Genomic DNA, 24502 nt, shown 5'->3' with positions numbered 1-24502 from the left:
AATAAATATTCAAAACAAATTGCTTCTTGCAAACAAGCCAATGAATGCTCACTTTTCCTGGAAGCCCAAGTCCTGATCTCTGCAGAAATGAAGAAGAACTGCTGGCTGAAGTTTCTGCCGAATCAGACACTTTCAGAATTGCTGGGTTCCTGGTCCCCCAAACAATTTGCCATTCCGTATCTTACTAAAGTGTGAAGCAAGAGTGGCGCATGTTCCATGGCTTCTCTGCACAAATCAGTTCATTTTGAATTTGTATGTTAGCGCCAGAGTCTCTTTAAAGCTAGATTTACATTACTGAGCATTATTGCAATGCCTGGTAATGCAGGAAGAAAACTGTTTTGTGTTTCAGTTCCATTCATTTAGAACAGCATCCCAATGCACCTCAACACATGCTTTTTAATGCTCCCCAAACACACGTGTGTTTCTGCGCACTTTCACACGTGTTTCACCACAATGCACAGATATCAATCATTTGTGCCTTGTGGTGCACTGCTTCAAAAAAAAAAGTGCTTGAGCGTTAAAAAAAATCTGTTGCAGTGTGTTAAATGGGCTGCCTTACCATAGCGCATGTTAATACGTGAAATAACATACTGTATATTAATGTGAATGTGGCAAAGCACAGCAAGAGCATGCATCCGGCCCCAAAAGCATGATTTAGTTTGCTCCCAAGACACAAGTCGCTCCCTAGTTTTTCTCTTCTAAATTGGCATACTTATCCATCACTTGTCACGAGCCCTGAATAGCCTATGCTTCTGACCCACCAGTGTTTTCTGCAAGAAGCTGGAATCTGCTTATTGTACACATTCCAACCTAGGTATGCACACATTACACATCCAACTTGTGAAAGATGAAGTAATATGTTACAACATATTTGAAATTCGGAACATTCTGTCGTGACACAGGCCCCAGAGGGGGTGCAGATAGAGCCCTTGGGCTCTAGGTTATGTAACACTGAATTGCCCTGGAGCTGCAGTGATATGATATATTTTTGGTCAAATACATTTATATCACCCTAACTTACCATAATCCACTGGCAATTGAAAGATCCCTATGAAAGAACTTTTTTTGTTTTCTACACATCTTAATATCTTTTGTTTAATTCTTCTTTTGTAGGTATTGTTTAGGCTGAACATCACAACTTTCCTAATAAATTGTATATTATATGGACAAGATGGCTTGATGGGATTGCAGGGAGGGTGTGATGTCAGTTATATTAATATTCCCCTTAAAAGAGCAGTAAATGATTTTACCAACCCCAAACTCATCTGTGGTATAGGAATATTATGTTACTTTTTTCTCCTTTTTATCTATAGCAGGAGTGATTGAAGATCCCTGTGTGGACGCAGACTGTCCCAACAGGAGCTGTGAAGTAGACAATGGAGGAGAGCTTTGTGGCTGCATGGATCCACCAGTCTATGGAAATGGTAAACATTTTTAAGATAGAGAATATAATAGAGAATATACACAGTATAAATAACAATAATACAAGTTGTGCAACAGAGTTCTTGCAATGAATACAGACTGGAACATAGGTGTTTTTATAAATTTTTAGTCTGTATTGTTTGACCATGGGCTAGCTACACTCAGTTGTAGGCCTATGGTGAAAACAATACACAAATCAAAATTAAAATCAAGAGAACACAAATGCCCCACTCTCTCTCTTACTATAAATAACTCACATGTATCTGTATAGTATTATTGTATCACATGTTACATATATAATGTTAATAAGGTGATACCCACTAAATTATACAAAATATTGTACATATAGTTCGTTAAAAAGGTTTACTATCAAAGAGACTGTGTGCAAAATGATGGGCTAATGGGCCTTTAATGTATATTTATGAGGAACAGACTCCTGGGACGAACAATATGTTAGAGGTCCATAAAAATAACAGCTCAAATTCGAGAGCTCCTAAATTACACAGGTGGCACCCTGTTTATGGACAGAAGGCACTTTGGTACAGAGAAGGAAATGACTCATGGTAGGCTACATTCACACCTGAGCGTAGCGTTTTTCGCGCGTTTTTTACCGCGATTTTACCTCGATTTTTGCGGCGTTTTTTACCGCGATTTTACCGCGATTTTTACCGCGATTTTTGTGAAGGCGTTTTTAGATTGAATAGAGATCAATGGAAAACGCCTGTAATCTGCCCAAAAAGAAGCTCATGTACTTTTTTGAGCGTTGGGCGTTTTGTATACAGCGTCAAAACGCTCAGATGTGAACAGGGGTTATTGAAATGAATAGGATTTGTCTTGTTGGGCGTTTTGAGAGCTGATCCTAGAGCAGAAAAACGCCCCAAAAACGCCCCAAAACGCCCACATGTGAACGGAGCCTAAATAACACTTTTCTCAGGGATGGGGGTAAATCCCCTTGCTTGACAAGCTTATAGCAGGTAGACTTCTGTGAACACCTCCCTTGCACACCACTGGAAGTCAAGGGGTTGTCACACAAAGTTTAACAGAGCAATATCTAAAGGAACCCCAAAGTGCAATTGTGTTGCAAAAAGGCCACCCATTACTGTTTCTAAATAAAAAAAAATATATATAGTTCACATCATATACTTAACAGTCCTAGCATGGGGATCATCTAGGAGAAGCAGGGCATGTAGAAGGGCACCGTCTGACCGGATTCGATGGGTCAAACTGGCTGCATCAGAGACAAAAGTGTCAACCATTTTTGCTAAATATTTCAGAAAAAGATAAAAGACAGCAAAGCCATTAGAAAATTATACTGGGGGAAAGTGAGTCAAGGTAAAAGTTGCAATATATTTTTTATCCTCATGAGGGTGCACTGGGTCCAGAAAATTGAAATTGTCTAAACAACTTTGCTGGCAACATAGACCCCTGTTTTAGACAAATTTTTATATGGGTTTATACTTTTCCATTAAAGATGAAACTACATCGAGGCATTTATTATGAAAGCAGTTTTTTTGGAGGCAGGAGCATTGCAGCCCAACAAAAACAATCCTATTATATTGTGTCTTTTAGTACAGTTAAATCAAAGTAGTAAAGGCTTTTCTTGGACAGAAACCTGCCTTGGCACTATGGAAACACTGAACTATAAAACTGAAGTTATACTGATAAAATATGAACATCTAGTTGTCTGCCTAAGATTGTGCTGTACTTTGTCTTTACAGACACTCATGATATCATTGATGCAGAAGTAACATGCAAAGCTGCTCAGATGGAAGTTTCAATATCAAAATGTAAACTCTTTCAACTTGGTTTTGAGAGAGAAGGTGTTCGCATCAATGACAGGCACTGCCCCGGTATTGAGGGAGAAGACTTCATATCTTTTCAAATAAACAATACAAAAGGAAACTGTGGAAACATTGTACAGGTAAACAAATATATAGAAGTAAAGAATTGCTAAACTGGATTTAGAAGAATGAATAGAACATATCTTTTATTTTATATTTTAATTATAGCTGGCATTTACCTCTGAAAAATGTTTTAATACAATTGATAAAGTATTAACTGACAAGATGCATGAAGGTATACCTTAGGTATTATTTATTGAAAAATCTATGCAAATCGTTATACTTAAAAAAAACAAATGGGCTAATAAACTGTAGGAAAACTTGCATCAGTCTTGAGCTCGAACAGCATCTCTGAGTGGACGAAGGCATGTTTCAGCCATGTGATGTCGCCTAGGTTCACCAAGAGCTGCTGCATTAGGAGGGATGTGCTAAGCCTGCACCCACTCCACCAGTCCAGTGTACCTTTGTTACATCACTCCCAGTAACCTTAACTCTATCCTTCCTGTACCACATGAACAGGCTATAGATCTCAGTAATGCTAGTCTGCTCCCGGTTACCATAGGAGATGGACTGCTGGGGAGGGAATCAGAACACGACCCCTCACCAGCAGATGACCTGTCACCTTACCAGGTACCAACGACTGGTTGCTTGTAACTTGTTCCTTCCCTTGGTTGCCGAGAGCCACTATACTCTTCTAGTTGTCTTGCCGAGTTAACCATTGTAGTAGTGTTACTCCATACCTCATAATGCAATTACAGACCAAGGTTCTTTGGAATATGCCAGAACCAACATGCACCCCTTCAGTAACTTAAAATCAGGCTTAGAACAGTTAATATAATACAGATTGGATTGTAGTGGCCCAGGCATATGTCTGTGAGGTGAGAGTCCATATAGGCATTGTCCATGACTTGGATGTTGTACGTGGCTACCTGTAACTTTATGTTTTTTCACCGGATCCCGGCTTGGTGGCAGAACTTCACAGCACCATACAGTTGATCTCAGCAGTTCTCCTCTTTATATAACAGGTGGGCTGTCAACATCAAAAAGCCTGGGAACTTAACTGAAAACCTTTTTTCCAGCCTGGGCTGGCTGCTGGAAACCAAATACATTCATTTAAACCTGCGCACAGGTCAGGTGTATAATACAGATAACATCTAATATAAAAGGGCCATTGGGCCATTTAATTCAAATGCATATTTGCTATCTAGCAAGCTATCTAGCTAGCTAGCTATTTCAGGCCATCATCATTGCAGTGCATGGAAACAATGGCTTCTCTTTATTGTTTTGTATATAGAAAGGAATGGATAAACCACTGTCACATTTTTGTAATCCTGGGGAGATTTCTGTTAACCTCCTGCTCTGTAGACACAATAGAAAGTGAGAGAATGTCTCTTGAAATTGAGGGAAATCTCCTCTTATACAGTTGTCAGTGGAACATGTGTCCTGATTAGAAGATGTTTCTGTTCCTATGACAATGCACAAATTTGTAAGTTCTCTCATTTCTGGTTCGAAAGACAATTGTTATGTAGTAACATAATTTAATTAGATATAATTTATCTATTATAATTTACATAATACCTCAATGGTGATCTCAGCATAGAAAAAAAGCTATTCAGTCGCAAGGATTGCATGAGGACACGAGGACATACAATGCGATTAGAGGAGAAGCGTTTTAACCTCAGGCAACGTAGGGGGTTCTTCACTGTTAGGGCTACAAGACTGTGGAATTCTCTACCACAAGAGGTAGTTACTGCAGGAAGTATTGCTACTTTCAAAAGACTCTTGGACGTATATCTCAAGGCTCAGAACATTAAGGGGTATGAGAGATGATTATGGCCACACACACCTACACAGGTTGAACTGGATGGACTGTTGTCTTTATTCAGCCTCTACTATGTAACTATGTAATCATATCATAATTTTAAATTGATGAAGGCACAGGTCTATCCATTTCAACTTGTGACCATTGACAAAACAGGACAGGGACTCTAACCCCTTATCCCTATATTCAGTACTGAAAGAAGATATTTGGGCTTTAAATATAATTACATTTTTAAATTATTGTTGTATCTCAGAATTAAAGTGATATTTGCAATCCCTTATGCTATCTTATCTAACATTAAAGTATTCTTTATTGCAATTTCTCTCATGCACAGCAATCCCAAGATAGCAGCTGTTAAAACCATGTGTAAAAATCACCCTTCTGAACCAATGTGAACTCCTGTGCTACCAATACATAAAGTGCTCTAGGCAATACATAAATGAAAAAAAACCCCAAAAAACTAAAGGGATCAAATGAATAAAATAACTGAAATGTGAAGCTGCTGTAAACACAAAACGTGTGTTCCCACAATATTAAACAATAAAATAAAGGAAATATGCTGTGCTGCTGAACCACTAGTGAAATAATACAAAATGATCAATGAATTAAAGTAAAATAAACGTAAAACTAAACTGTCTATGTGTCACAATAGGGTTGACTTACTAAGAATGGAGAGAACAAAATCTGATGCAGCCCTGCAGAGAAACCAGTCAGCTTTCAGGCTTTTTTGTCAAAGCCTATTTCAGCAAGCTGAAGTTAGAAGCTGAGCGGCTCCCATGCACAGCGGTACCAGATTCTGAGTGCACGAGTTTTAGTAAATCTCCCCCACAGTAATGCAAATATATCACATGAATCGCTTATACATCAGTCCATCAATAATGCAACACAACCTTGCTAATGCATGAAATTCCAACATGAATCTCTTCTAAAAATCAACCTTATCTTCAGAAGTTTGATGCCCATTGTTGAAGAGTGAAATCCTCCTGGATACAATGACATAACCCTTTTTTTGATTGGCTTTTTGACATTATCAATATAATGTCATCATTATATCTACTGAATGTAATAATAATTTTAGAACCTGCACTTTGAAAGTAAGATTAACAGATAATAGCTCTGGGCAATCTATCTCATTCTTGTTTAATTTTGTTTTATTCAGAAGAAGTAAAATTCCCTTGCTGTTTATATCCAACTAGGTGTAACACCTAGAATCAACTAAATCCTTCAGAATATTACTACAAAAATATAGCAGAATTTTAAACAGACTTTGCACTTACCCTTCTTGGATCATGTGCTGTTAGTGTGTAAGCACAGGAGCCCAGTGGTGCTTGCATATACCAATAGTTAACTTCCAGTGAGTCCCAAAGCTTGTGTTCTGATATTCAGCTATTGACATTCACTTGGATCTTCCCTTATACTGTGCCTCACAATTCCCCCATAAATGTGACAGAGAGCCCCACTACAATGAAAAAAAAGGGCATCTAAGAGGCGCTGGGACTTGGATATGAGTTTAAACAAGATAGTGAGGGACAAGAAACATTTGAAGAGCCCACTGGCTTTGGTTAGACTGCTCATAGCAAGCAAGGCTACCCTACTGTGGGTACTCCAGCAGGTTACCAGGAAAAGATATGCATATACGGAAGGAGGCCAGACCAAAAAACAAGAGTCCAAATTAATTTATTGATGGGGCAGCCAAAGCATTTTTGGGGTCAAAGGAACATCATCAGGGCTGCATTAAAAATAATATAATGTGAAAAAAAATGTGACTGATAAACTCATTATTTGATTTTTCTTTTAACACAACATCAATAAATGAATTTGGACTCATTTTTTAGTCTGGCCCTCATTCCATATATGCATGTCTTTTCATGAGAGTCCCATTAGTCCATCATTAGATCATGAGACTGATAAAAGGTGTTTCTAAGTGTCAGCTTCCTAATGGAAATACAATATTCACATATTAAAGTTTTGGGGCTTCTAAGTAGCTCTAGAAAGAAACTGTGCTCTAAACTTGTTGGAAGCATTTTTTTTTCGTTATGATTTCATAAATATTTGTAATGATCTTATTTGTATTACAGTCCAATGGCACTCACATTATGTACAAAAACACTGTTTGGATAGAAAGTGCAAACAACACAGGGAATATAATTACACGGGATAGAACGATCAATGTGGAGTTCTCATGTGCATATGAATTAGACATCAAAATTTCTCTGGATTCTGTCATAAGACCAATGCTCAGGTAAGAAGCTATAAGCAAAAGTTATACCTTAAAAAAGATCACTGTGATATTTTTGTTGTATACAAATAATTATTCTTATTGTATTCCTCCTGAATAATTAAATATTTAGCTGAATTTCTATATAAATATTCTTAATTCATTTATGTGGATTATTTATCAAGAAGAAAAGTAAAACGTGAATTTAATTTCTAAATAGAATAGTGATTTTGGAGGCTTTAATTAAATGATTAAACCAAAAAGTTAAATTTCAGTTTTGAAGAATTTATATTCCAGATATTTATGGGCTTGATTTTCATTGTAAAATATGCATTAATCCTACCACTTTATAAAACTCTGGTCCGACCGCATCTGGAGTATTCTGTCCAGTTCTGGTCGCCAGTCCTCAGGAGGGATGTGTTGGAGCTGGAGAGAGTCCAGAGAAGGGCAACTAAACTGATTAGGGGATTGGAGGACCTTAATTATAAAGAGCGTCTGCAATCGCTTGATTTATTCTCCCTGGAGAAGTGACGCTTGAGGGGGGACATGATAGCAATTTATAAATATCTCAATGGTGATCTCAGCATAGAAAAAAAGCTATTCAGTCGCAAGGATTGCATGTGGACTCGAGGGCATATAATGCGATTAGAAGAAAAGCTTTTAAACTCAGGCAACGCAGGGGTTCTTTACTGTTAGGGCTACAAGATTGTGGAATTCTCTACCACAAGAGGTAGTTTCTGCGGGAAGTATGGCTACTTTCAAAAGACTCTTGGATGTACATCTCAAGGATCAGAACATTAGGGGTATGAGAGATGATTACGGCCATACACACCTACACAGGTTGAACTTGATGGACTATTGTCTTTATTCAACCTAACTATGTAACTATGTATATGATATATAAAGATTAGTAAATATTATAGTGGTATAATATTAACAAAGTGCGTCAAAACATGATGGAAATTACTGTCTGAAAAAAGTTGAATCACAAGGATGCACTACATCATCCAATGTACTATTACATAGTTACATGAATTTGCACCATTGGATTTGGAAATAATTTTTTCACTTTTTTTATACACTAGTGATTTACGGACTTTCTTTATGTGTATACATATTTTTTTCACTTTTAATATCATCATTTTTTTTGTATTGATACACTTTGTCACATTTATTAGCACACCAGACCACCCATTTACTTACAATTTTCATACCTGAACTCTACTGCTTCTACATTAAGGAAACAGGCCAAATAAGTTTATTTAAAGCTGAACTCCAGGTTGAATGAATATTGTCTAAATACAAGGGGCATATGTAATCTAGTGATTACACTGGTGATCTAGTGTAAAACATTGCCTCTATCTTCTTGTGAAGGGTGACTGGTCTTCTCTCTGTAGTTTTCTGCAGGCAACCTGTAGTGGGTGGGCTCTCTCCCCCTCCCCCCAAACACACACAGCTTTGCTCTCTGCAAAGGCTACTGTATGTACAGCACATAGCTTCTGCTCACTGCTGCTTTAATGAGGTAATAAAAGGGTGTACAAAGGCATTTGGTATTTGGTGCACACAAAGTGGATGTGTATCCTTATTCAGAATCAGAAATATATTTAAATTAAAGTTTTTGAGTCTAGAGTTCTGTAGTGATCTGCATCATTGGATATAATCTTTATTTTACAAATTTTTTAAAAATTAGGAGATAACATTGAAAAAGATCATCTATAAATGCTGTTTTTTTTTTACCATTGCTATCTGTTTCATCTATTAAATTGTTTTCTGCATATTTACAGTGTAATCAATCTAACAGTTCCAACTCAAGAGGGAAGTTTCACCACCAAGATGGCGCTTTACAAAAATGCATCATATAAGCATCCATACCGTCAAGGAGAAGTAGTGCTTACCACTCGAGATGTACTGTTTGTTGGTGTCTTTGTAGTTGGAGCTGACTCTACTCATCTGATTTTAATACTGAATAAATGCTATGCAACCCCATCAAGAGACAGCAATGACAAATTGCGTTACTTCATTATTGAAGGAGGGTTAGTCTAATGTTAAACTCTGGCACAAATATAAAGATAAATATATCTGAAAAGTAATAGAAACCATTGCTGAAATGATGTTAACCTTACTTGGGATTTTCCAGAATTTAGATCAATTTTATACCTTTGTTTCTTTTGGGAATGCTACCTTAAAACTAGCTTTAGACATGTTGGTTAGAATTGTGAAATCTAAATTCTAGTAAGAATTTTTATCCAGGAAGTTGTGGAGTGTTTTTCATATTTTTCTGAACAAAGGGGGACAAGCTTACTTTGCTTTCAAAATTCAAATATGCTTTCACATTTAATTAATATTAACGACAATGCTGATTACCTGACTTTCATAAAACATAATTTTATAAAACATACCATAACTGACTTTTATAAAACATACCGCATTTGTTGAGAACTACCCAAACGATGCTCATGACATTGACACACCTCCTTCCAAATGTGCCCTGATCTCTTAATGCGAGGGAAGGCCAGAAGATGTGTACACCATCTGAAGTACCTTGACAGTTCAACCTGAGATAAATCTGAAAGAAGCTGGAGCACCCTTCTTTGGACCCATAAGGCCCGTACACACGTACCGATTGTCGGCCGTAAAGATTCGGCGACGACCGATCGGCCGATTGTAGGCTTGTTAGTATGATGCTTCCGACAGCCGACAGCGCATTTTCGGCCGAACAGAATCTGTCGTGCAAGCATTCAAATTTTTGTTGGCCAACACCAGAACGGCCGATTGTTCGCCAGTCAGTACAGATTTCAGCCGACAGACAGCAGATTTGCAAGACTGGGCATGCTCAGAAAAGAAAAAAGACAAGGAAAGTTAACCATCACATGACATCACTTCTGCAGTCGGCTGTTGTTGGCCGACAAAATTCGTGTGCAGTCTTTTGCACTTTTCAACAGACAAGACAGCCCTCGGACAAAAGACGGCCGATCGTTCGGCCGACGATCGGTACGTGTGTACGGGGCTTTAGAGAAGAGCTTGTCTACTTCCCAAAGTTGCTCTCTGAAGATATTCTAAAGCAGAGGTTCTAAGTCAAGTTTTGCTAGGTGAAGCAAGTCTGTCAGAGGAGACTACAGTGAAACAAATGGCAGCACTGGCTCCCAACTGAAGTAAAATATCAAAATCACCTTTTGGTAAACTGTACAGGGTATGACTTTATCAGAAATAGCTGGCAGTACAGTTCCTCACTTAATAACATCTCTATTTCCTAAACGATGCCATTGCAACTGCCGCAAAGAAAACTGTCAGCAGACATAAGTGCCAAAGAGAACAGGAGGAGGCTGGGAAGAATGTAAGAGAAGTTGGGACCTTTAGAACCAAGGGCAGGTCCCATTGCAGGAAGATTGGATTAAAAGGAGGTCTTATCTTCATCGCGGCTCTAAAGAATTGAATCAAATTGATCCATTCAATGACTCCCCATATTGGCCTACAAGGCAGACACTTTAACATTCGCTTGTCTAGAGACAACTGAAGAAAATAAATGGAAAACATTGACTGATAGCTCCACCAAAGTAGTGTACCATTAAATGTTAAAAAAAAAAAGATCCTTAAAAGTTGACCCCAGCTCCACCCTTCCTTTTCCGTTGTGTCAGTAAATATATTCCAGACCCTATGGAATGTAGGTTTTCTGGTTGGCTTGGTAGATTTCTGGTGTCTAATTCCCCCCTTTCAATCTCCAGACCATCATGCCTAGCCTGCTCACATTCAGGTGAAGAATGTTGTCCTGACATAGACAATCCCTCTTGGACAGCAAGGGAATCTGAGCGCAGGTTGATGTTTCATACAAGAGAGGAAGCCATGGTCTCCTTGGACAGAAGGAAATTATGGCAATTAGCCAGGTCCCCATCCTGCTAAATCTTTAGCAAGCATCCCAGGATCAGCTTAGTAGGATACAGGTATACAAATTTGAAGGGCCACTGACTGGACCTGGCTTGTGAACAGTAATGATGAGTAGGGATGATCGAACTTTTGAAAAGTTCGGTTCGGCCAGAACATCCGAACTACCCGAAAGTTTGGCCCGGATTTCAGAACCCCATTGAAATCAATGGGACCCGAACTTCGGTAATCTAAAAACACAATTTTAAAGCCCTAAAACCCAATAAATGCTCCTAAAAAGTGCCTAGGGTTCTGGGTCATGCCCCAGGGATTATTAATCGCACAAAAAAAGTTCTTAAAAATTGTCATTTTTGATAAAAAAGCCAATTATTGAAAAAAAAAAAAAAGAGATTTTTTGATTTTGACTTTGGATTTAGTATCTGGGGGGTCTAAAAGTGTACCTGTGAAGTTTCAGCTCTGTAGCATGTCCAGAACCATAAAAAAAAAGATCGTTTGTATTAGTGCAATTATAGATCTGGAATATGGCTTCTCGCTTTTCACACTTTGCCAGTTTAATAGCAGGCATTTTTGTGGGTTCTTTGGAGTCAGGAAAAACATCTGAACTTGTGTATAGTGGTACTGTACACAAGTTCAGATGTTTTGCCTGCCTCCAAAAACCCCCAAAAAATGCCTGCAACAACACACCTGGGCGTTTTTTTTTGGCGCTAGCATTTTTTTGGGCATTTTTTTGGGTTCTTTGGAGGCAGGCAAAACATTTGAACTTGTGTATAGTGGTATATATACCACTATACACAAGTTCAGATGTTTTTCCTGCCTCAAAAGAACCCAAAAAAACGCCTGCTATTAAACCGGCAAGGTGTGAAAAGCGAGAAGCCATATTCCAGATCTATAATTGCACTAATACAAACAATCTTTTTTTTTTTTATGGTTCTGTACATGCTACAGAGCTGAAACGTCACAGGTACACCTCTTAGACCCCCCAGACACAAAATCACACAAAAAAAGTTCTTAAAAATTGTCATTTTTGATAAAAAAGCCAATTATTGAATAAAAAAGAAAGAGATTTTTTGATTTTGACAACACCTGAACTTGTGTATAGTGGTGTATATACACACATACTTATATGTATATACACACCTAGCCATATATAGGTGTGATAGGAGCGTAACTATATTGGTGTTAATTATTTCATTAGTGCAAGTAGTTTTTTCTGCTCCTTTCACACCTATATATGTCTAGGTGTATATATACAGACATGGTTGCGTATATATACCCCCTATACACATGTTCAGATGTCATGTCTGACTCCAAACATGTGCTCAAAAAATCACTAGCAACGCCTGCAGCCAAAAAGAATGCTGGCGGCGGCGAAGCCATATTACAGAAGCGAAAGTGACTTGAGAGAAACTAGCTTTTCTCTATAGCGGTCACCCTGCTATGGAAGGGTTTTGTCACCCTGCCATAGCAGTCACTGTCAGTTAACCCTACACTACACTACGGTCCCCTTACACTTAACACTTTCCCTACAGAAACTGAATAAATTAAAGCTAACTAAAGTGTAAAAGAGCACTCTAACTACACTAGATATCCCTTTCCTCACACTAATAAATGCTAAATGACACTTTGTAGCACTTTGTAACAGAAGTAACAGAACAGCATTCCACTCTCTTCCATGTCCCGTATAAGAATGCTAGGAATTTGGCGGGGGCTATCTTATATACTGGGGGGCGTATTCACTAATGATTGGACTATGGACCCCCTAGTCACTCCAATCACATTCCTAGCATTCTCCCGCCCCCTCAATTGGCTTTTGCTAATGGTTCTGGTCCAATCACAGGCTTTTAAAGCCCATTTCCTGAACCATTGCATTTTGGTCGGTTCTGGTTGCCGAATTCCGAACTTTTTGGGCAAAAAGTTCTAAATTTGGCCGAACCTCGAACAGCCAATGTTCGGGCCGAGCCGATGGTCGACCCGAACCGTTCCATCATCCCTAATGATGAGTAAACGGAACTGGAAGGGGAGCATTCTTCTCAGGAGGGCTTACCTCTAACAAGGAATCTTCTACCTAGGACAGCTTGAACATAGGCAAGAGTGTAGAGAAATAGGATGAAAGAGTAATCCAAACTTTTACCTATTCTGAGTGATGTCCAGAACTATGTCAAGGAAAAAAACACTAGGGTGAGAGTCAGGGCAGCTTTGGTCAATTCTGAGGGTTGTTCTGATGGTTCAAGGGGCAGAGTTGACCCACATATTTGCTCACATGAGGTGAGCGAGGAAATGCATTATTGAAAAACATATACTGTCAGTTTACAGTTTTATCTGGAATGCTACAGATATGCTGCACACCAAACTTTCTGTCTCCTCCTTCCACATCTTACCTGCTCATTTGACATTAAATCAACACTATCACCTCTTTCCAATTCGCAGAGCGCTGGCTCAGTAGTCGGTAATGTAGTCAGTAAAACAGAAAGTTGCAGAGAGATCATCCTGGCTGGCAGACGCAGGGATGAATTCATCATTGGAAATCGTAGGTGCATAACCTTTAGTGTCCAAACAACGGCTGTCTGCTAGGATCATCTCTTTTTCACAGATCACTTTTTTAATGGCCTTACCCTGATTTAGAATTAGTGTGATGAAGTGTAAATAAGCTTATATGAGAATATTTTCACCAACGATGAGAAAAAAAATTGTGGCTGATTATAGCCAATAGTCTCTGCTACTTATAGTCTCTGCCACCTATAGGAACAAGCTTACTGTCTTTGTAAACATAGTCTTGGGCAAAGGTGTGTGTATTGTAAGCAAAAATAGTTGGCCAAAATTACAAATACAAAGACATTAGATTAAGATTAAGAAACATACCTTGCATTTCAAAGCATTGATATGGTAATTATTTGCTTGGAGTTTCATTTTAGTAGAAATACACCAAGGCAGAAGGAACTAGCAGTTTATGTATTTTAAACTAAAATTATTTTCCTACCTTAAAATTTTGCAAAATGAACACAAAAAACAGTGTATTTACCTTTTAAATATAATAATGGAGGAAAGCTGCGCACAGAGGACAATGAGCTAAAAAGGCTGCTAGTACAAAGTATATCAAACCAAAAAAACAATGTGAAAATGGTACAGCGCCACTAGATAAATTAACTAACTAAAGAAAAGAGGTGAACCAGTGTCCATAAGTCCATATAGAGGAAAGGAAATCAATTGCTGAAAATGTAGCCACAGATCCAACAAAATTCTTGCAAAGGAAGTTTCTTGGCGGAGATCACACAAAAAAGAGGATGTACCCTTACCAGATAGTTGGACCCCCTATTACGGAAGGTCAAACAGGCGTGCGAAATCAGTCACCAGAATTCCTCTCCAAACAACCACAGAACCTCCGGACAAGGACCATGGAACCGGTAGACCTCAATGGACTCCAGGTGTATAAAGGGGATGACCTCCAATAATACAAATGGGGGCGCACATGGTGAAGTATGTACGGATTTTATTAATAAAAAAAGGTTAAAAAACTCACATGTAGCTGCTTGATACAGGCATGTTATTCAATTGATTGGCCGCGGCTGGAACAGCGTGACTGCATGGGGGCTAGCGTGCCCCTACCTATTGGAGAGGAATTCTGGTGACTGATTTCGCACGCCTGTTTGACCTTCCGTAATAGGGGGTCCAACTATCTGGTAAGGGTTTACCTTTTAAATATAAATTTATAAATGTAGGGTTTATTATTTTTTTAAATTCTTAATGGAGCAAGATTTAACTGATGAGAAATGTAATGAAACTGTTTTGAACGTGCCACTAATATTTCCGCTATAAAAACTTTCCATTTTATCTAACCAGATGTCCAAACATAAAAGACAACACCATTGGGATAGAGGAGAATGGAATTTCTCTTACTTGTCGTTTTCATGTCACAGTGTTTAAATTCATAGGAGATTATGATGAAGTTCATCTCCACTGTGCTGTATCTTTGTGTGACTCTGAAAAATACTCATGTAAAATTGTAAGTATAAAATGGCCTTGGCAGTATGTTTTTTTTGATTAATGTGAGCTTATATCTTGTATTTGTTTCTGCTTCTCAACATACTGTACTTACAATAAGCTTGTGCATTGTTAACTTTACAGTATGTTTGAGTTTTTTATTTAGATACCATAAAAAAAAACAAAAAAAAACAAATGTTTGGTATATGTTTGGTATAACTGAAGGGGCAAAGATGATTCTCTGGTGGACAAGTCCTTTAAAAGTCATTAAAATGAATAGTCCATGAAATGGCAGTCCATTAATATAACAGATCACTGTAGTGGCAGCTTTTTCTTGGAGCAAGAAGCAGCTCTAGGGAATGCAGAGAGAGAGAGAGAGAGAGAGAGAGAGAGAGAGAGAGAGAGAGAGACACAGCACCTACTAAGTGTAGCAATAAAACAAGTTTAATTATGTTAAAGGAAAGCTAATCACAAAGGGACTTAAAATCAAGTATGTAGCATTGTGAGGAGACCCTCAGCATCATAAATCCCTGGTCCGGGGTCGTCAGGAGGTAGACAGCTGGGTTCCAACTGTCAGGAGTGCCGATGGCTCACAGTGCTTACTGGATCCTGTGGAACGTACGGTCCAGCGGATGTGACGTCGTTAACTGGAAGTGATGTAGGGACATGGTCGGCAACACATTTGCAGAGCATGGCTCCTTCTTCAGGCTGTAGCTACAACCCGGCTTTCTACCTCCTGACAGCCCTGGACTGGAGATTTATGATGCTGAGGACCTCCTCACAGCAATACATTCTCGTTTTTAAGCCCCTTTGTGAGTAACATTTCTTTACCCTGATTAAAGTTGTTTTATTTGCATACTTAGTAGGCACTGGGTCTCTCTCTCTCTCTCTCGCTATACTTTATACCATACATATTCAAATATATGTGAACCCTTACCTGTTAAAACAACCCATCCAGTTTAAAATAGAAATGCAAGGCCAAACATTTGCTTATATTTATAAAACATATTATAAATATGCTGTCAAGGACATTGGAGGACAGGCAGAATGTGCTTCAAGCACAGTCAGAAAACTGACAACGCTGGGAGGGTTGTGCTCTCATGCCTTGGGTGGTCAATTTGCAATAGGAAAGCAGAGAGACTGACTAGATCACCAGGAATTTCACACAAAGGTAGCATTTTAAACAGAACAAGATACTTTTTAACACAAGTATATGGTACAACATGCACAAATCAGGAAAATGAAATGTTAAGGTAGCAAACACTTAATATATATTGTGGTAAACTGTAGATGGTTAGTGACATGTGAAAGCCTAAAAATAGAAAAATTGTATGACCAACTTCCCTACTCAAAATTTCCACTTCTCACATTAACATGATGTCTAACCAAACCTTTTTTTTCCCCCTGTTTAGTAAAGTTTTGTATGGGGGGGGGGGGGTGACTTTGAACTCCTGTCATGTTTTACTGATATCTAGCACTCTGTTACAGAGATTTTTCCAAACAGGAAATAAAGGAAAAACTGCAACGGGGACAGAAATAAAAAAAAAACATCTGCTAGGGACTCTTATCCATCCCTATCTATCCAAAACTCTTCACAGAATGGGACTAGAGACCACTATTGCCAGTCAAAGATTTTCATCTTTTTTATTGTGGCCATGGTGTACCTGTATTAACTATGTTCATGAAAACTGTATGCCTATTGACACACATGACTTTGAGCCCTAATGATATCACAAACACTAATGAACAGAATACATAACTTTCCAAATACATAAGAATATTGATACTGACAGGCATAGGGGCTCAACAGCATTTGTTCATTCTCCAACCATTTGCTACTTGGGACCCTTATAAAACCCTTTACTCGGTTTCAGAACAATATCTCATCTTTTCCCTGGAAGTTATCCAATTGTTTCAATTGTTACATACTTACACTATATAAAGTTTTCAAAGGGCCATATTTAGAGGCTAACCAAAGTTCCATGACATGCAGTTGACATGCACCCCAGAAGTATAAAACAAAGACTAGGAAATATATTTATATCTTTAAAGCAACACCCTAACCTGTACACAAAATAAAATCATTATCAGGAAGATGCAGAAAACACTGGGTGTAGTATTAGCTAAATAATTTGAGAAAAAAACAGAAGGGGAAGTAATAAAGTTATTTGTATTTTTACCTACTTCCATACTATGTTTATTTGACAGAATTGTCCTCAGAATTCCAGAAGTTCCAATGACCATGGACAGGACTCGAAAGAGCAAATCATTTCTGTTGGCCCAATAAGAAGGAAACGTCAGTATTTACTATATTTTTAATTACCGTATATTAATTCTATTTTTAGCTTACAGATGAAAAAAAAAATGTACCCATAAGGAACTTCTAACAGAATCAGGAAATGTATTTTTGTAAGAGTAAGAGGATGGCAAAGAACTCTCTGAGGATCTGAAAAAAAGAATTATTGCTCTACATAAAGATGGCCTAGGCTATAAGAAGATTGCTAAGACCCTGAAACTGAGTTGCAACACGATGGCCAAGAACATACAGCAGTTTAACAGGCCCGTCATGGTCGACCAAAGAAGTTGAGTGCACGTGCTCAGCGTCATATCCAGAGTATGTCTTCGGGAAATAGATGTATGAGTGCTGCCAGCATTACTGCAGAGGTTGAAGGGGTGGGAGGTCAGCCTGTCAATGCTCAGACCATACGCCACACACTGCATCAAATTGGTCTGCATGGCTGTCGTCCCAGAAGGAAGCCTCTTCTAAAGATGATGCACAAGAAAGCCAACAAACAGTTTGCTGAAGACAAGCAGACTAAGGACATGGATTACTGGAACCTGAGGGGACCAGGATAAACTTATTTGGTTTAGATGGTGTCAAGCGTGTGTGGTGGCAACCAGGTGAGGAGTACAAAGACAAGTGTGTCTTTCCTTCAGTCAAGCATGGTGGTGGGAGTGTCATGGTCTAGGGCTGCATGAGTGCTGCTGGCACTGGGGAGCTACAGTTCATTGAGGGAACCATGAATGCCAACATGTACTGTGACATACTGACGTAGAGCATGATACCCTCCCTTTGGAGACTGGACCGCAAGGCAGTATTCCAACATGATAACAACCCCAAACACACCTCCAAGATGACCACTGCCTTGCTAACGAAGCTGAGAGTAAAGGTGATGGACTGGCCAAGCATGACTCCAGACCTAAACCCTATTGAGCATCTGTGGAGCATCCTCAAACCGAAGGTGGAAGAGTGCAAGGTTTTCAACATCCACCAGCTTTGTGATGTCATCATGGAGGAGTGTAAGAAGACTCCAGTGGAAACCTGTGAAGCTCTGGTGAACTCCATGCCCAAGAAGGTTAAGGCAGTGCTGGAAAACAATGATGGCCACACAAAATATTTACACTTTGGGCACAATTTGGACATTTTTACTTAGGGGTGTACTCACTTTTGTTGCCAGCGGTTTAGACATTAATGCCTGTGTGTTGATATATATATATATATATATATATATATATATATATATACAGGGCTTTTTTTCTCAGAGAATAGGTGCAGGAACTCATCCCTTCTCAGTCAGCCCTTGACCCCGCCCCTTACCCACCTCCACGCACTGTTCCTTGGTTCCACCCCTTATCCACCTCCCAGTACCGCCTCATTTAGAAAATACAGAACCAAGTATCATTTTGTGGTGAATGTGTATGGAATGTGGTAATGATAACAAAAAAGGCACTAAAATAGATCTAGCAACAATGGACACCCCAGTGACAATAGATCCACCTCAGCAACAATGGACTCCCAACAGCCAGCATCAATTGACCCTCCAGCAGCCAGGAACATTAGACTCTACCCTAAACAGTAGATCCCTCTCAGCAACGATTGATCCCCTGCAATATAAAACCCATCCCCCAGCAACAGTAGATCCCCCGCCAGCAACAATAGACCTCCCAAGCATCAATAGACCCCCCTGTAAAAATAGATCCCCTCCAGCAACAATATATTCCTCAGCAGCAAACATAGACCCTCTAGCAGCCAGCAACAAAAACCCCTCCCTCAACAGTACATCCCTCCCAACCAGAGTTGTATAAAGTACTCGAAACCCATACTTGAGTAAAAGTACAAGTGCTCGATCAAAAAGTGACTTGAGTAGAAGTGGAAGTGCTCGATCAATAAGTGACTTGAGTAGAAGTACTAAAGTATTCAACATTTTTTGTACTTAAGTATTGCAAGTAGTTTTTTTAAACATTTTGCTACTCAAGTACTAAAAGTAAAAGTACAAGTACTGTGTTATGTAGTTATTAAAGAAGAAGTCAAAAGTTTATTAAAGTTAAAGTTGTTAAAGTTATTAAAGAAAGAAGTCAATTGTCAAAAGTACACATGACATTATACACATGTTTTGAACTTCATGAAACCTGCCATCTACTGTTCTGGCAGTGGTAATTTTTATAATAGTAACTAGTAACTATGCAGCACATAAAAAAAATATCGGAGTAGAAGTATTGAAATCATCGAAAAAATGTAGTGAAGTAAAAGTGGAAGTAGGAGAAAACAATTCTACTCTAGGAAAGTACAGACACCGCCTTTCTGTACTTAAGTACAGTAGTGAAGTAGTTCTACTTCGTTACTATACATCTCTGCTCCCAACAATGACTGACCCCTCCCCCCCAGCAACAATAGATCCCCAACAAGCAACAGAAGAACTCCCCAACAACAATAGACACCCTTCCCTCCAGCAACAATAGATTCCACAGCAGCTAGCATCAATAGACCCTCCAGCACACACCTACACATCTTGCCATCACATACATTCAGTTCTAGAGGTGCCGGAACTGCGTTCCCCCGCGTTCCCGCTGAAAAAAAGCCCTGTATATATATATATATATATATATATATATATATACAGCAGAAAATATATATCTGGAGCAAAGAATTTAATTGATAAACAATGATACAAAGTTAATTTGTTTGAATTAGAATATTCCATAAAATACATAAAAATGAATATGCATTTTATATAATGTATTATGGGTACATAGACTTTATAGGTAAAAGAAGAACCCTTATAGACACCAAAAATACCACTGTTTTATTTTTGCCAATGGTTTGTTCTATGGTTTTTACTGTGTGAATTATGTGGAGTGCAGAGAATTTTTTTTGCATGTATCTGAATATTTCAATGAACATTTTCTTTGTGGTAGGCTCAGACAAAGTGTTAGCTCTCATTCTATTTTTAACATTCAGAAAATAATATGAAATGGAACAGTTTAATTAAAAAAATGATTATGGTGAAGTATATACATGGCTAATGAATGTAGAATTATTAGAAGGTATTTCATTGTGAATAGATTTTCTTTTTGCATTATAGGTTTGGACTGGTGCGAGGAAAATGGGGGATGTGAACAGATCTGTACAAGCAGACTAGATGGACCTATATGTAGCTGTGTTACAGGGACCTTGCAGGAAGATGGACGTAGCTGTCGAGGTAAGAGATATCTGGAATTAAATGTGTAACTAAGAAAAAAGCACCTGGGCATGCTGCAGTTCAGTTATTAAAGTAGCATGTGTCCTGGGAGCCTGTCAATGTGTGAATAAATGTAATAATTTAATACAAATTTAACCTGGAGAAATGCTAAAAGATGATTATTAATATTCATACATTTTTAATAATTATTCATGAATGATTAGGTTTTTTCAATGCGCCGGTCTAGGTGATGGTCGCTACCTGATGTCTTGCTTTGTCTTTTACCACTTCTGGACCGGAAGGATTTGCCCCCTTAATGACAGGCCATATTTTGCGATTCAGCACTGCAATAATTTAACAAACAATTGCGCGGTCGTGCGACGCTGTACCTAAATAAAATTGATGTCCTTTTTTCCCACAAATAGAGCTTTCTTTTGGTGATATTTGATCACCTGTGCGATTTTTATTTTTTGCTCTATAAAGAAAAAAATGCGACAATTCTGAAAAAAAAAAACAACATTTTTTACATTCTGCTATATAACATTCACCAAAAAAATTTAAAAAAAAATGTTTTTTTTAACATTTTAGGCCAATTTGTTTTCTGCTACATATTTTTGGTAAAAAAAAAAATCTAAATAAGCATATTTTCATTGGTTTGCGCAAAAGTTATCGTGACTACTAACTACGGGTAAGATTTATGTCATCTTTATTGTTTTTTGTTTTTTTTTTACTAGTAATGGCGATTGATCTGCAATTTTTTGCGGGACTGCGACATTGCGGCGGACAGATCGGACCCCTGACTGACATTTTTGACACTTTTGGGGGGACCAGTGACATTACTACAGTACTCAGTGCTAAAAATATGCACTGTTACTGTAATAATGACACTGGCAGGGAAGGGGTTAACACTATGCACTATGGGTGATCAAGGGGTTAAATGTGTAACTACCGGCGTGTTTCTAACTGTGGGGGCGTGGCTTGTGAAATGATCACAGAGACCTGTGTTCCTATATAGCAGGATAACAGGGGCTCTGTGATCATTCCAGAGAGAAGAACGGTCAGCTGTTTGTAACAGCTGACCATTCTTCTCTCTCTGTGGGTGTCAGGCGGCAATCAGAGCTGCCTGCCTGCTGCATCGGCTTCCCCGCTGATGAGTGGGGGTGGGAGCATGCCGCCGCCAGCGCATGCTCGCCCCCTAGCTGCCTGCGCGTGACCAACGTATACCTACGGCAGTTCGCCCAGGAGCGGCTGCCTGCCGCAGTATAACTGTGGCGGGCGGTCGTAAAGTAGTTAAGCTTACTTTGGTATAAACAAAGGAAGCACAAATATCTATGTAGGATATTATTGTGCTTTACTTAACAACAATGCTGTGCATACAAACTGCTTACACATTTAGGAAAAGAATACACGACATTCATTGAAATACAAATATACATACAATGTACACATGCACAAGCTATCTATATTTCCTATCAAACGAGCATTGGCAATGTATGCAACAGTTACTTAACTTGGGTTGCAGTATAGATTTAGTATCATCCCCAGATGAAGTTTCTTCTTCCAGTATTCCAGGTGTTATCGACCCTCTCCTACTCCCCAGGCCTACTTACTGACTGCTCTTCTTTGCTTGCTCCAGTCCTTAAGATTACTGATTTTTTTTGTGTTAAAAACATGGCTACACTCAAGTCTTTAAGTCTGTCCCCCTACTCCCATCACTTCCTGCTCCACTAGCCCCATGAACCAGGTAAATTAGCTTGTAAATAGTTACATAGTTACATAGTAGGTAGGTGAGGTTGAATAAAGACAATAGTCCATCCAGTTCAACCTGTGTAGGTGTGTGTGGCTGTAATCATCTCACATACCCCTGAATGTTCTGATCCTTGAGATGTAAGTCTAAGAGTCTTTTGAAAGCCACCATACTACCCGCAGAAACCACCTCTTGTGGTAGAGAATTCCACAATCTTGTAGCCCTAACAGTAAAGAACCCCCCACGTTGCCTGAGGTTAAAACACTTCTCCTCTAATCGCATTGTATGCCCTCGAGTCCTCATGCAATCCCTTCGAATGAACAGCTTTTTTTCTAAGCTGGGATTCCCATTAGGATATTTATAAATTGCTATCATGTCCCCCCTCAGACGTCTCTTCTCCAGGGAGAATAAATCGAGCGATTGTAGACGCTCTTCATAGTCAAGGTCCTCCAATCCCCTAATTAGTTTAGTTGCCCTTCTCTGGACTCTCTCCAGCTCCAACACATCCCTCCTGAGGACTGGCGACCAGAACTGGACAGAATACTCCAGATGCGGTCGGACCAGAGTTTTATAAAGTGGAAGGATTATAGTCTTATCTCTGGAATACATCCCTTTCTTTATGCATGCTAATATTCTGCTGGCTTTGGCAGCTGCCGCTTGACATTGCATGCTGTTGCCTAATCTATCATCAACCAAGACTCCCAGATCCTTCTCCATTTTTGATTCCCCCAAGGGTTCCCCTCCTAACGTGTATTGTGCTTTTATGTTTTTAGTCCCCAAGTGCAAAACCTTACACTTCTCCACGTTAAACCTCATTTGCCATGTCGTTGCCCACTCTGTAATTTTGTCCAGGTCATTCTGTAGGATATCTGCTTCATGCTGTGCAGTTATTGCTCTGGCCAATTTTGTGTCATCTGCAAAAACTGATATCGAACTACTGATCCCGACCTCAATGTTGTTTATGAATAAATTGAACAAGGTTGGTCCCAGGACTGAGCCCTGGGGCACCCCGCTTACTACCTCAGACCAGTCTGAGTATGCGCTGTTTATTACCACCCTTTGGACACGCCCTTTAAGCCAATTCCGTATCCAAGAGCAAACCCTGCTGTCGATACCTGCAGATCTTATTTTATAAATTAAGCGCTTGTGGGGAACTGTATCAAACGCCTTAGCGAAATCCAAGTACACCACATCCACTGGTCTCCCCCTATCTAGCTCACAGCTCACCTCCTCGTAGAATGTTAATAGATTGGTTTGACAAGAATGCCCATTTGTAAACCTGTGCTGATTACTGCTGATGATGTTGTTGTCTTTAGCAAACTCTACGATATAGTCCCTTATCATCCCCTCCAGAAGTTTACATACTATTGATGTCAAACTGACAGGCCTATAATTTCCCGGGATATGCCTCTGGCCCTTTTTGAATATCGGAATCACGTTAGCTTTCTTCCAATCCCCTGGTACATCTCCTGTCCTAATACTGTCAGCAAAGATCAGGAACAGTGGTTTGGATATAACCTTACTGAGTTCCTTGAGTACTCTCGGATGTACGCCATCCGGGCCTGGTGATTTGTTTGTGTTGAGTTTATCCAGCCTTTCCCTGATTTCACCCTCTGTTAGCCATAGTGGCAAGTCCTGTGTATTACTACTAACCAAACAGTCGTGGTCAGTGTACCCCTCCGTTTCCTGTGTAAAGACTGACGAGAAAAAAGCATTCAGCACGGTTGCTTTTTCAGTATCCTCTGTAACCATCCTCCCATCATTGTTAATTATGTGTGCAATATGCTCTGCCCTAGTTTTTTTGCTGTTGATATATTTAAAGAATTTCTTTGGGTTTTTTTTACTATCCTCCGCTATTTGTCTCTCAAAGTTGATTTTAGCCATCTTGATTTCTTGTTTACTTTTCTTATTTGCCTCCTTGTATTGCTTGAAAGTCGATACTGTGCCCTCTGATTTATACTTCTTGAAGGCCAATTTTTTTCCCCTAATAAGTTTTTTGACGCTACGGTTTAGCCAGCCAGGTTTGGCTTTGTCTCTTCTAAATTTATTTCCCATAGGAATGCACTGCAAGATGCTTTTGCCTATTTGCATTCCCATTTTTCCTCTGTGGTCAGGGATCTCAGGGTTTGGTCCCAG

General features: G+C 39.1%; 1 protein-coding gene across 1 annotated transcript in view; it reads left to right on the top strand.

Annotated features, from left to right (window-relative positions):
- LOC309568220 (alpha-tectorin-like) overlaps positions 1-24502 on the top strand; it is a gene marked incomplete at its 5' end in the record, with an annotated part of 138703 nt that overhangs the window by 102450 nt on the left and 11751 nt on the right. The window contains 7 exons of the mRNA XM_082273880.1: positions 1314-1424; positions 3141-3343; positions 7164-7327; positions 9088-9336; positions 15020-15182; positions 17369-17456; positions 20524-20640. Coding sequence (XP_082130006.1) covers positions 1314-1424; positions 3141-3343; positions 7164-7327; positions 9088-9336; positions 15020-15182; positions 17369-17456; positions 20524-20640 — 1095 coding nt within the window. The remainder of the gene's footprint in view (positions 1-1313; positions 1425-3140; positions 3344-7163; positions 7328-9087; positions 9337-15019; positions 15183-17368; positions 17457-20523; positions 20641-24502) is intronic.

Source organism: Pelophylax lessonae (genome assembly GCF_965119305.1).
Source record: "Pelophylax lessonae genome assembly, chromosome: 12".
Classification (NCBI taxonomy): Eukaryota; Metazoa; Chordata; class Amphibia; order Anura; family Ranidae; genus Pelophylax; species Pelophylax lessonae.
This window is presented reverse-complemented; position numbering and strand designations above follow the sequence as displayed.